Below are 12,157 nucleotides of genomic sequence, written 5' to 3' on the forward strand. Positions count from 1 at the left end.
TTAATACCAGGTGGGAGTTGGGAGAACCATTCCATAGCTTGATCACCTAAGCTTTGTGGGAATAATCTCATCAAATATGTCTCTTCTGCTGCTAACTCAATGCAAGCTGTGAAAAATTGTCTTATGTGCGCCTTAGGATCCCCTTTTCCTCTATACTTATCAAATTTAGGCGTCACAAAGTGTGTAGGAAATGGAGGCATTGGAATGCTCTTGTCAAATGGATAAGGACATATGTCTCTCATTGTATATGTTGGCTTCGGTGTATTTATGTCCTCCATTTTCTTTTGTAAGTCCTTGATTTGTTGCTCCAAATTGCTCTTAGGTGGAGATCGACTTCTTGGACCATACCCTATGCTTGAGGCACCAATTGGAGGAGGAGCATGTTGCATATATGGATGATATTGATCATACACATGTTCATATGGAGGAGGTCTATAGTGATGCTGCGTATATGGACCACTTGGTATAGATTCATGTTGAGGAACACCATATCTATTTTGTGCATGTATACCATACTCTACAGGCATGTCATGTTCTATTGTATTGCCCCCAAATTTGACACGGGGTTTCCTTGTGTCCAAAGTTTGAGCATGCCTTTGAATATCCCATTGCTTTAGTGGTTGATCCTTAGCATTGATATGTGATTGAGCATATTTTTCTCCATAAGACTTCCATAATGGTCTGCGAAGGTGAGTATCATATGTTTGACCATGTGTATGTGGGATCTCTGGTTTTTGAAGCAAAGCTGATGGTGATTCAGGTACCATATGTGGTCCTCTATTTCCTCCACTATTAGGTCTCCTTTGATCCATGTTGGAGTGAGTTTGTTGCAAAGGACGATTTTCCATTATTTGAGACATGTCAAAATCATGAGGTATCTTGGCTCCACTTTGTGCCATTATTTGTAAGAAGTATTGTCTATCCCTCCTCATTATTTCCTCAACTAATCGATTGAAATGGGGATTCATAATGGATTCTTCCACATCTGCTGAATGTACTGAAAAGTTGTCCATATTGTCATTGTGTGTAGCATTGTTGTTTATTGTGTCCATGTTCTCAACATTTGGAATGTTTCTATAGGCATCCATGTCAGGTAATGTAGTATGATCAGAATTGAAAAAGATATCATTGTCATACTCATAAGAACTCATGTTTGTGGATTCTTGAGCCTCTTTAGTTTCTCTTCTAGATTTTTGAAGATGGGTTTCAACCATGAAAATGGAAAAAGTATGGAAGACCAAGAGTTGGATGGAATGTAAATGAATCTGAGGTTTACTTGCAATGTCCAAAGTGTAAGACCAAGTATGTATGTAGTAGAGTAGGTGTGACTTCCAAAGAGAGGATAGTTTCTCTTGATGAGGTAAGTTGACCTTGACTCTAAGTAAGACCAAATGAGACCCAAAGGTAAGAAACCTTGATGAGGGACCACTTAGCAAAGTGTTGTTGTATGTAGCATGTTGACAAAGTATAGTGAGGACAAGCAAGTGACCTTTTGACTCAAGTTTAGACAAGTGTGAATGCAATGTGAGATATAAAGCAATGATGGACTTTATGAGACCCAAAGACAGGTTGAATGCTAAATGAAACCCTGGAGAAATGACCTAGGAAGCTTAAGAATTCTGAAACTGACTGTGTTTGCTTGCTGGACTGTAACAGTTTTTCAATTCTGGACGTAGACGCGTCTGTATACTTCACAGATGCGGTTTCCTGACGCAGGCACGACTCTGTTTAACACAGACGCATTTCTGTAATATTTTGCAAAGTGAAATGTTGATTTTGTAAACACAGACGCGTTTCTGCCCTTCACAAACGCGGTTTCCTGACACAGATGCTATTATGTCCGACACAGACGTGTTTCTGTAAAATTTGTGCAATTTTTTCCAATCTGTGAAATTGTTTTTGTTGTGACCAAATCTGACTGTTTGACTGTTTTTCGTGACAAGAGGACACAGTGTTGATGAAGACCCAATGTTTGCAAGTGTCTAGACTCAAAATGACTCCAAGAAAAGTGTGTTGTTTGATGTAAAAATGTTTTGCATACACTTGAAGACACAAAAGACACAATGTTTTGCTGTTTGGTCTTAAATGTTTTGAATGTTTAAAATAAGTCAAGCACAATTCTTATGGCTGGCCAAGACAATAGTTGTTGATCCCACATGGGGTTTTACCCTCGAGGCTACGCTATTCAGAGCGGATACTTAGATGCTTGACCTCACTAGCTCCACCCTCGGCACTCACTTCTCAGGTCAGCCAAGCATCAATCCCCACGAAAACTCCCTGTGGCGAACTTTGTATCTCTACTAAGAACCGTATGTGTGTGGGCCGCTACCAGAGGTCCGACCTCCTGCCCCAACAACTAGAAGGATTTGGGCTTCTAAAACAAAAAGGTGCTAGTAAGGGCATCCACTCGTGTGGCCATACATGCAGCACTTTCAGCTCTGTAAATACAGAAGGCTCCCAGCCGGTAGGGGTTACGCCCTACAACTGATCAAATAAATTTGATCAAACGGGTTTATGGGGAGACAGTGTCGGTATGAACTAATCAGCACACGTTATTCATAGTTTTCACCATGAATACAGTTATTTATAGTGGTTTGAAAGAAGATGGCTTTTCTTTTGCTACCACTTGGGTCGTTCTCTTCTCACTAGTAGTCCTGATGACCACACGGGAAGACAGACCCTCTAAAGATTAAACAAAAAGAGTCTATTGCTCAAGACACGAAAGACAATGATTCAATTTTAGTGCACCAATTGAAGTGTTTGCTAGTCTATGAAAACAAGGCACCCAATAAAAATCCAGAAACCCTTGCCAAGGACCTGCAACAAAGAGTTATTAGTAGTTTGGATTGTTTCAAATGATCACCCCTTCCTGCAAGCACACAAGTTAGGTAAATTTTAAAACCCAAAAGACTTCGTGAAAATAGGGGCCTTCAACCAAACGATTTAGCTTCCAAGACAAGCTGCACCAATTTTGTTAGCTAGATCTGAAAATGTTAGCTCAAGATAAACCAGATCTGAAACCTTAAATGCAAAATCCAAAAACTGAATCAATAAAAACTCAAAAATTGGAAACTGGTGAAACACAGACGCGATTACCCTCTACACAGATGCGACTCTGAGACACAGACGCGACTGAAAAACACAGACGCGTCTTATAGTCACAGACGCGGCTAAAAACAACACAGACGCGGTTCCATGACACAGACGCGCTTTCCTGGAACCTGCAAAAATAAAAATATTGTCAAGAACACAGATGCGGCTCCAGGTGTCGCAGACGCTCCAGAAAATCAAAAACACGATCCGAAAGTGCGCAGACGCGAAAATGTCGAAAATGCCAGATCTGCAACCTCAAACACAAAATCTGCAACAAAATGTTAAATGCAAAAGGGACAAGAGTCCCACCGGGCGTGCCAAAATGTATATGGTGAAAATGGATAACAATAATAACAATATTGAAAGGCTAAATAGATTCAACCACAAAAACCCTAGCCTAACAACAACAAAGATCCACCATAACATATGAAGATTGCCTAAAACAATGCAAATCAAATGAAATCACAAAGATTATACCATCACATGTCCAATAGGGTTTTGATCTCCATTTTTCCTATCTCCATTGATCTTGCTTGATATATTTGCTCTCAGATTTTATATGCACAAGAGCTCAACAAAGAACGGAATGTGGTTGCAAGTAAGATCGTAGTGTAGTCAATCGCATAAATTGATTCATTAGGTCATTAGGGTTTGATAATGAAGGAAGTATCTCCTTATATAGAAGACACAATATGAAATGGAGGGATAAGATTGAGAGGTGTAAAAGGAGGTCAACTAAGATTAGAGGGTAGATAAAAGAAATAATAAAATAATGAAAGGGGTAAGTAGTGTATGAATTAAGAGATGAATGACATGTGTCATAGGTAGAAAAGGTTAATGAATTAATTAAATAAATAAAGATTTATTTAATTAATAGAAGAAGTGGGATAATTAAATAAATAAAATATTTATTTAATTTAGGAAAAGGATAATTTAAATAAATAAATGTATTTATTTAAATGAGAAATAAGGCTAGAAGGGGATAAATGAATTAATTAAATAAATAAGGATTTATTTAATTAATAGAAGAATTAAGCTTAGATAATTAAATATTTATTTAATTAGACTGGACAATTTTAGGTGTCTACACATTCATTTTTATTTTATTTTTTGTGAAACTGCGATTATTTGCCAAATTCTAACCAAGTTTTTGACCTAGTCTCGAATCCTGAATCTCCATCTTATTTTGGGCTGCCAAATCCACACCGAATTGAAGTCCTAAAATTTTGATTTAAATAAATTTATATTATCTTTCATTTAATACTCTTTATTTATTTTATTAAATTATCTTCTTAATTTATTTCTTTTATTTATTTAAATTGATCACATTTTAAATTTCAAATATTCAAACACATATATTACAATTCAATTAAATAAAATAAATATTATTTTATAAATTGAACCATCTCACTTCAAAAAAAATTGTCTCATTCTAACTGGCCCCACAAAACCTGCTCCTAAAGCATCACATATTCAAGTATATTATTAGTTTTAATCTTATGTTATTTCAATATAAAAAATATATTATTAAAAAGAATATTATAATCTTACTTTATTTCAATATAAAAATATATTATTAAAAAGAATATTATTAATAGCATTTATGTCATATAATCTTACTTTATTTCAATATAAAAATATATTATTAAAAAGAATATTATTAATAGCATTTATGTCACAACATGAAAACTTGTATAAAAATAATAATAATAAAATTCAAATATATATTTTCTTGCACACCAAACACAAAATAAAAAAACAGAGAAATAAGCTACAAAATCTGTACAACATTTATAATATGAAGTAATAATATAATCGGATAAGACATTCACTTTCAAATTATAAAATACAGATTAAAAAAATCAAAAGAACCTAACAATTCAAGATATTGTGGGTGACTGATTCTAAATTTTGACAGAAGCACATATTTTTAGGGTTGATTCAGTTACGAAGAAGAAAATATATATTTAAAGTGTAAGACATTTGATTTAATGACAAAGTCTATGTTGTAGACACTCAGATGATACTGAATTCAAAACTTCTACAATACCAAAATAAAAAATGAAGATGCAAATAAAACCATCTATTTTATAGAGATAAACAATAATGGGGTAATAGAACAGTACATAACTGAAATATTCTCAATAAGGAAAACAAAGGTTAGGCTGGCAACCAAAATGCATTGTGGTACAACATAATTTTCCTGTATAAAAATATCATAGCCTTGAATATTTGTAATTTAAAGAGTGATATGGGTATTGCATTTTGCTGAGGTTTCCATTTTGTTAAATATTTCATAGATCAGTTAGGAGTTGAATCTAGTATCTTCTATTTGGTGTTGAGGTGCTCTATTATCGAACTGCTGTCTCTCTTAGTGACCAGTCCATCTTTGATTCAGATGTGATTCATTTTCTAACACATCTTGATCAAAATATGATTTACAATGATATTCTCAACTCAACTGTGTAGTTGGAAACTCATCAAACTTCACAGTTGATCTGAGAAGAACATTGGAATTCAATAAATTTCAAACATTACACTCTTAAACATATAAGAACAATAGATTTCTCACCTTTTTCAATCCATTTCAATATAATTGATTCAAACTGCAATATACATGAATTTCAATATAATTGATTCAAACTGCAATATACATGAATTTCAATATAACTTTGCAAGATGACAGAAACTTGAGTTGCAACAATTAAACCAATGAATGATTTATGCTGAGAACTAATTACTCCAATCAGGGAAATAATTTAAAAAATCACTGAGAATGTATAGTCCGTATAGTAGCGAATGTTGAAGACATTTTTAAACATATGATCAAGACACAGCTGGTGGAACAAACCAGAAGTCCAATATTTGTTATGGAAGATAGATAAATTCTTCTGAAATTGTAGCTCTTTGTTTAGCAGCATATACAGGGTCAGTTTAAGTCTGATAGTGAGAAAAGTGATCAAATATCCAGTAAATATCACAAATGTATGGCTATATAGCACATGTTAGGCTGCAAATTACCTTTATTACAAGGATTTATAACTTGAATTATGTTAACTTTCTGGGCTATCTTGATCTCTCTTGGGGATTATAAAGGTGAACTGCAGATGCTATGATCTTTCATTGTTGATTAATTTATAGGAGAGAAATACATTAATTTGGACTAATTATGTTACAGCTGAATGTGTACTTTGTAAATTGGCACCCAAAATCACATCAACTATTTTTTGAATTGATTCTTCATCTTTAAGAATGGTGGTATGAGTACACTGAGGTATCTTGACTACCATTAGTTTTTGACCTTCTGTAGCAGACCAATTGGATACAACTGCTGACAAGCTGCACAAATTCACAGTTCCATCGCCATCACCCATAATAATTTCAGGCTGATTATCAAAACCCCCCTTGTTATAGATCAGTGTCTCGGGAGTGTCTATACCTGTTCCAAAAATCAATGTTACTGGTACTTTGGGGGCCTTCAAATGCTCTGTCAAAGGACGAATATGAGATTTATATGGATAAATGCCTTCAGAAAAGCCTATGTCCTTGAGGAATTCTGGCATATCCAAAGCTGAATACGATTTTTGTTCTGTTGTGACTAGAGTATCATTTCCGAATACTTCAGGAACAGGTAGAAGCCATAGATTACTCTCAGAACTCCTTTGTTCTGCCCTAACAACTAAAGGATTTACAGTAGGAATGTCTAGAGAATAGCCAGATGCAAAAGTTCTCATTTCTTGTACTGTTCCTCCCCATGGTGCTGCAATGGCAACAAAATGTTTGATGTATTGCTGCCTCCATGACAAAGGCTGCTGATTTAGCAAATATAACGCCCATAGTCCTCCCAGACTGTGGGAAACAAGAATAACTTGCGTGTCACCATTAGATGTGTAGGCTTCTTCGACCAATTTTTGTAGATCACGCAGATACTTTCTGCCTACAGAAGATGGTTTTGTTCCAGGACCATAACGAAAATCATATGGTGCACCTAAAAGAGACTTTCCATCAATATATCCAGCATCTTCAAGAGATTTCACTAAGAGTGACATATAGGGAGTTATAGTCCTACATTATAAACATAGTGATAATGAGCAAGAGAAATAATCTTTTGGATTGAAAACAATTCAAATAAATCAAATAATATCCTAGTTAATGGAATGCATTTTGCCATAAAATAATGAAAAGTTCACTTCTATGAGCATGGTTATTTTGTTTGTTAGCAGCAACCTGTTGCATTATAACTATTTGTAGTGATTCAGGATTCCAAAACATTCTAAAAGTAATACTGTCACCTATTCAATATGATTTAACATTACAGAGAACTATGTGCATATAAACTGAGATTACACCAAAACACTTTATGATCTTCTCTCTTCTCGGTGATATCAAATGAGACAAAATCTGTTGATAGTTATGGATGACCGAAATACAAATATACAACACGTTATCAAATAAGCTCATCAAGCATCTCCAATACAAATATAGAAAACTAACATCTGAAAAGTGGTGGTGTGTAAAAATCCAAGGGCATAATCTGCCATAAAAGAGGCTCTAAGGTTTCAGAATCACAACTGCTCTTCCCATGGCAAACCCTAGGCCTGATTTTTCTGTAGCAAACCCATCGGAGAATGTTCTGAATCACGTGAAGGGAGGTGCAGATGATGAGATGGTGGTAGCAGATTTTGGGGATGTTACAACGAAATGCTTGGGCCCATCTATATCAAATCTCAAGGCACCTGTGGCCCTTGTGAACACGTGCAAGCTAGGCTTGGAGGCTGTGCTGCATGGAGATGGAGAACCGGCAGAGAAAAGAATCCTAGTGCAGAAGGAAAGCAGCTGTTTGAAACCGATGCTGCCCCAAGCCACTGGATAGGTTTGTGTAAACAAATATGGCTCATTAATCTCATACCCAGCTCAAGTATGCTCCTCTCCTGCAACTGGTATAAACATTGTTGTATGGAAAAGAGAAATTCGCTAAAAATGCTTTGATTTGTGAGTTTAGCAATCTGTGGCCCAGTCTAGCAAGCTTACATCCATGGATCTTGAATAGATAGTCCTCTAGTATAAATGAAAGTATAAAGATATCTCCTAGTACATAGGCAAACAAATGAGGCTCATTAATCCCATACCCAGCTCAGATGTTGCTCTTCTTCGGCAACTGGATGAAAAAGTGTTGTATGGAGAAGAGAAATTGGCTAAAAAAGCTTTTTGTAAATTTAGTAATATGTGGCTCAGTCTAGCAAGCTGCCTAATGTTTTATCTCAGGCAGAGAATGGGGCACTCGTCAGTAAGTGTTAGAGTCAGCTAACAATCCCTTTCCACTTCGCTGTTTTTGTCAGAATACAAGGAGGATGAGGACACAGGTTGTTGGAAGTAAGTCAAAAACCATAAGAAAATTGCTAAAAGTCAATTTCAAATTTATATGGTTCTAGCATCTCACAGTAAATCTGATAAAGTATAATTTGTTTATCCTCCGCACAACGCAGTTTGTAGTAGATGTGGGGTACTGTAGTTCTTCAGATTAATAATAGGAGTGTGAACCCCTTACACAGAATCCCCAAAGTTAATATAAAATAAAATATATAAAAAATCAAGGGGATAATGTAAAAAACTAGATGTTGAGTCTTGCAAATATAGAATTGCAGCAATGTCAATCACCATCCAGAACTATGAACTGACTCAAGGTTTGATTGATGATAAGTGTTGCTGCTTCCCATCTATAAGAAATCATTAAGTTATCAAAAATGCTGTCAATTGAACAACTTGCAATAACAATGTGTCTGGAGCAATATATGATATTCTAAGATTGTAGAGTTATGCATGATAGCTAAAAGAATTATGAAACTTGTGAGAAAGAATAAACTGAAGCTGCCAGGCGTTTCTACTTTTGGGATAAAATTGAAGGGCTTCAACTAAGCCATTGCCATGTCACGAACTGAAAATGCAGAACAAAAATTTAAAAGATGAAATACACTCTGTAGGTGTTCCAACAATTCTACAGTGTAAGCATAAATTGTTTAAACAATAGATACAAAGGAATAGCACAGCAGGAATGAAAGAAGCTCGAAGACAAAAACAGGATTATAGGGCAGATAAACAATTTATATCATGCCACTTGTTTCTCTTATGAGTCAGCATCAGATAATATCAAAACTACACATGATTGGCAACAGCTTTATTCTCATATTCAAGCTTGTTGATTAGCAATTGGAGTAGACAACTTTGTCATGGAGAAAAAATGAGAATGTCAACAGAATCTAGGAGGAAATCACAAGTGCTGATAATACCAAGTTGACCTTGATTGAACAGAAACTCACATACATGGCTGCTTGAGCTGCAGGTGCTATTTTGCACACCAAAGATATGGGTAACTTCCAAGCCCAGCTATGAACAGAAAGATATAATATTGGAACCCCGCATTCTAAGTAATATAGGAAAAAAGTTGAAGCTAGGCATCAAGCCCTAAATATCAGAATACACAATTCAAAAAGTTGCACATTTCAAGCTGGTATCAAGTTCGTTTCCAGCTTTTTTCATTTTGTGCTGGTTAGGCTTGGGGCTCAAATTCTAACACATGGTTAGATTTATAAGCATGGCAGAGCGCAAAGTGTGGCTGAGGAATTCTCCCGACAAAAAAAAAAATCATAAGCAAGGTTATGAATGAAAAATAATAATTAAATGTATCATTGTACTTAAAATCATTGTAGAGATTAAAGAAAGAGTGTTTTCCCAGTCAATTGAAATTTATTAGAAAACCTCCAAATTTTTGTATCAGATCATACTCCCAAATCTTATTAAAAAGAGAATAAGATGTGCATTATAAATCTAGGTTAAAAAACAATAAAAGGAAGGGATACATAACAAGAAGGTCCTAAACACACAAGAAACAAAAATCTGTCATCAGCATCTTATTCTCTCTTCTGTTCATAGAACCAGGAATGTGATCCAAAATAATAATTCAAAAAATACAAACAGTATTCTCCTATAAACTTTCTAATCAATGATAAAAACTAGTTATAAGATCAAGTGCTTTGTCCTTTACTTCACTTAAGTTACATATTCTGTTTTCTGATGGGTCCACCTACTACTTTCAATGTGTATACTTTCGTGTCTATGCCTGTCCTGAAATTTAAACCCGACTTAACAAGGGCAATCCTTTGTAGGTTGTTTAGAGGATGGTAAGGCATTAATATCCTTACTCTGAAACATCATAAAAATGCTGTGTAAAAAGTCAAACAAAAAATTGAGAAGAAGAGAGCGGTATGAATACTTGAATTTTGGATCCAAGTACTGCATTCCTTTGGTCGAACCAAAATAAGGCACTCTGGTCTCCACTCCAGGGGCATTAATGTACTCATCCTCGTGGCTATCATACACAAGGCTCATCCTCTCAGCAAAGCATTCTGTGAATGGAGGCACAATCACAGAGAGGTCAAACCATATAGTGAACCAATCCTTCTCCCAAAGCCACCTCCTGCAAAACAGACCACTGGGTTTGTAATCTGCTGTCAGCCTTGCTTCTACCTGGTTTCCCCCAGTACCAGGCACTATGACTACTGGGTATGGCTGCTCTTGTAATGTTGTATATGCTGATAAGCTGCTATGTACATGTGCTGATTGGGTATTGTGAATGCCCAAAGAATGAGCATTGGATTGCAAGCTAAAAGCCATGAGATAAGCAAGGAGTAAGATGCACAAGAAGTTTGGCATAGTTGGGCTTCGATTAAAAGTGAAAAGGATTCTTGGAATTCGCATTGTTGAGCATATAATTTGTGATGAGGAACTATTCGAGGCAAAATTGATAAGGTGCGACCGGCGAGTAAGGTCGGCATTATATGTGGACAAGGACCTGTACCTGGTAGTTGGTTTTCCATCTTATCTGGGTCTCATAGGTTTCGTTGGTCTTGTTAAAAGCATTCATTCATTCAATCATTCAGTTGACTTTCTTTTAAATTATTAAAAATAAGCTATAATGTTAGGTTAGATCTTTTTGAGTGATGAGAAGAGAATATTTTAATTTTATTTATTATTTTTTTTGTTGTTATTTAGAGAGGTGTTTATTTAGTGGTATATTTTTTTTATTAGACTAATTTGAAAAAAATATAATAAGAAATAAAAATTGTAAATTTAAAGATTCAAGCAATCAACATACAATCTATTGTACAAGATCGAGCGAATGACCATCTAAATATATAATATTTGAAATAGCATGAAAAGTTTATATGTAGAATATAAAGAGATAACAAACACAAAAGCAACTTTTTGGTACCTAAAGTTATCTATAATAATTAGGAACCTCATGTTGTAGTTTAGTATCTGATGTAGGCTTCTTCATTAAGCAATCATAAGCTTTATTGGAAGTAGTGGGAAACTAAAGTACCAACTTTGTCATATACATCACAAATTGAAGTCTTGGCAATAAAGAAGCAATGAAAACAATGACTTCTACAAAGAAGCCATTAAGAATCTTCATCATCTTTGAAACTGTCAATGCAACACTCTAGACTCTAGCTAATATCCAAACACCAATCATTTGTGTATGCATACCAATGTGGTACTAAATAGGATAACTCCAGTTCTCCTCCTTCCATAGGGTGATCCCACAATATTGTGTCCCACTTCAAAGATATCTTGATTTTTTCTAAAATCGCATATTTTTAAGAAAATATATTGATTTTAAGTCTTGAGAGGTTCTATATAAAGGATTTTAATTGAAGAAGGTTGGATCAAACCCACTTGGATAGAACTCCTCTAGTCTTGAATTGTATCTACAATGGAATCTCCTATGCACCTATCAAAATGTTGTTCTTTACCTTTTTGGGGGGGTCAAATGAATTCATTTAGAAATTATGTTTTATAATTATGTAGCTTTTGTTATATGCTTTCACCAATCGATCAATTGTGTATGCATCTAAGTAGGGCAACTCCAGTTCAACTCCTTCCATAATGTATAGCTCCAACATACCATCATTTCAGTTTAAGATTAAGAAACCCTCAAGGAGAACTAATCAAGTGAAGGAAGTGCCAAAGGGAGAGTCTTCATCATACAAAGCATGTGAACTAT

General features: G+C 35.1%; 1 protein-coding gene across 1 annotated transcript; it reads right to left on the reverse strand.

Moving 5' to 3' along the window:
- Nucleotides 1–5,788: 5,788 nt before the first annotated feature.
- On the reverse strand, nucleotides 5,789–10,969 carry LOC131075591 (lecithin-cholesterol acyltransferase-like 1). Its single transcript, XM_058012445.2, has 2 exons — nucleotides 10,364–10,969; nucleotides 5,789–7,158 (listed from the first exon to the last, which is right to left on the reverse strand). The coding sequence occupies exons 1-2, from the start codon at nucleotides 10,846–10,848 to the stop codon at nucleotides 6,261–6,263; spliced, it is 1,383 nt and encodes a 460-aa protein (XP_057868428.2). The 5' UTR covers nucleotides 10,849–10,969; the 3' UTR covers nucleotides 5,789–6,260.
- Nucleotides 10,970–12,157: the final 1,188 nt, after the last annotated feature.

The sequence above is a fragment of the Cryptomeria japonica genome, chromosome 5, assembly GCF_030272615.1.
Source record: "Cryptomeria japonica chromosome 5, Sugi_1.0, whole genome shotgun sequence".
NCBI lineage: Eukaryota > Viridiplantae > Streptophyta > Pinopsida > Cupressales > Cupressaceae > Cryptomeria > Cryptomeria japonica.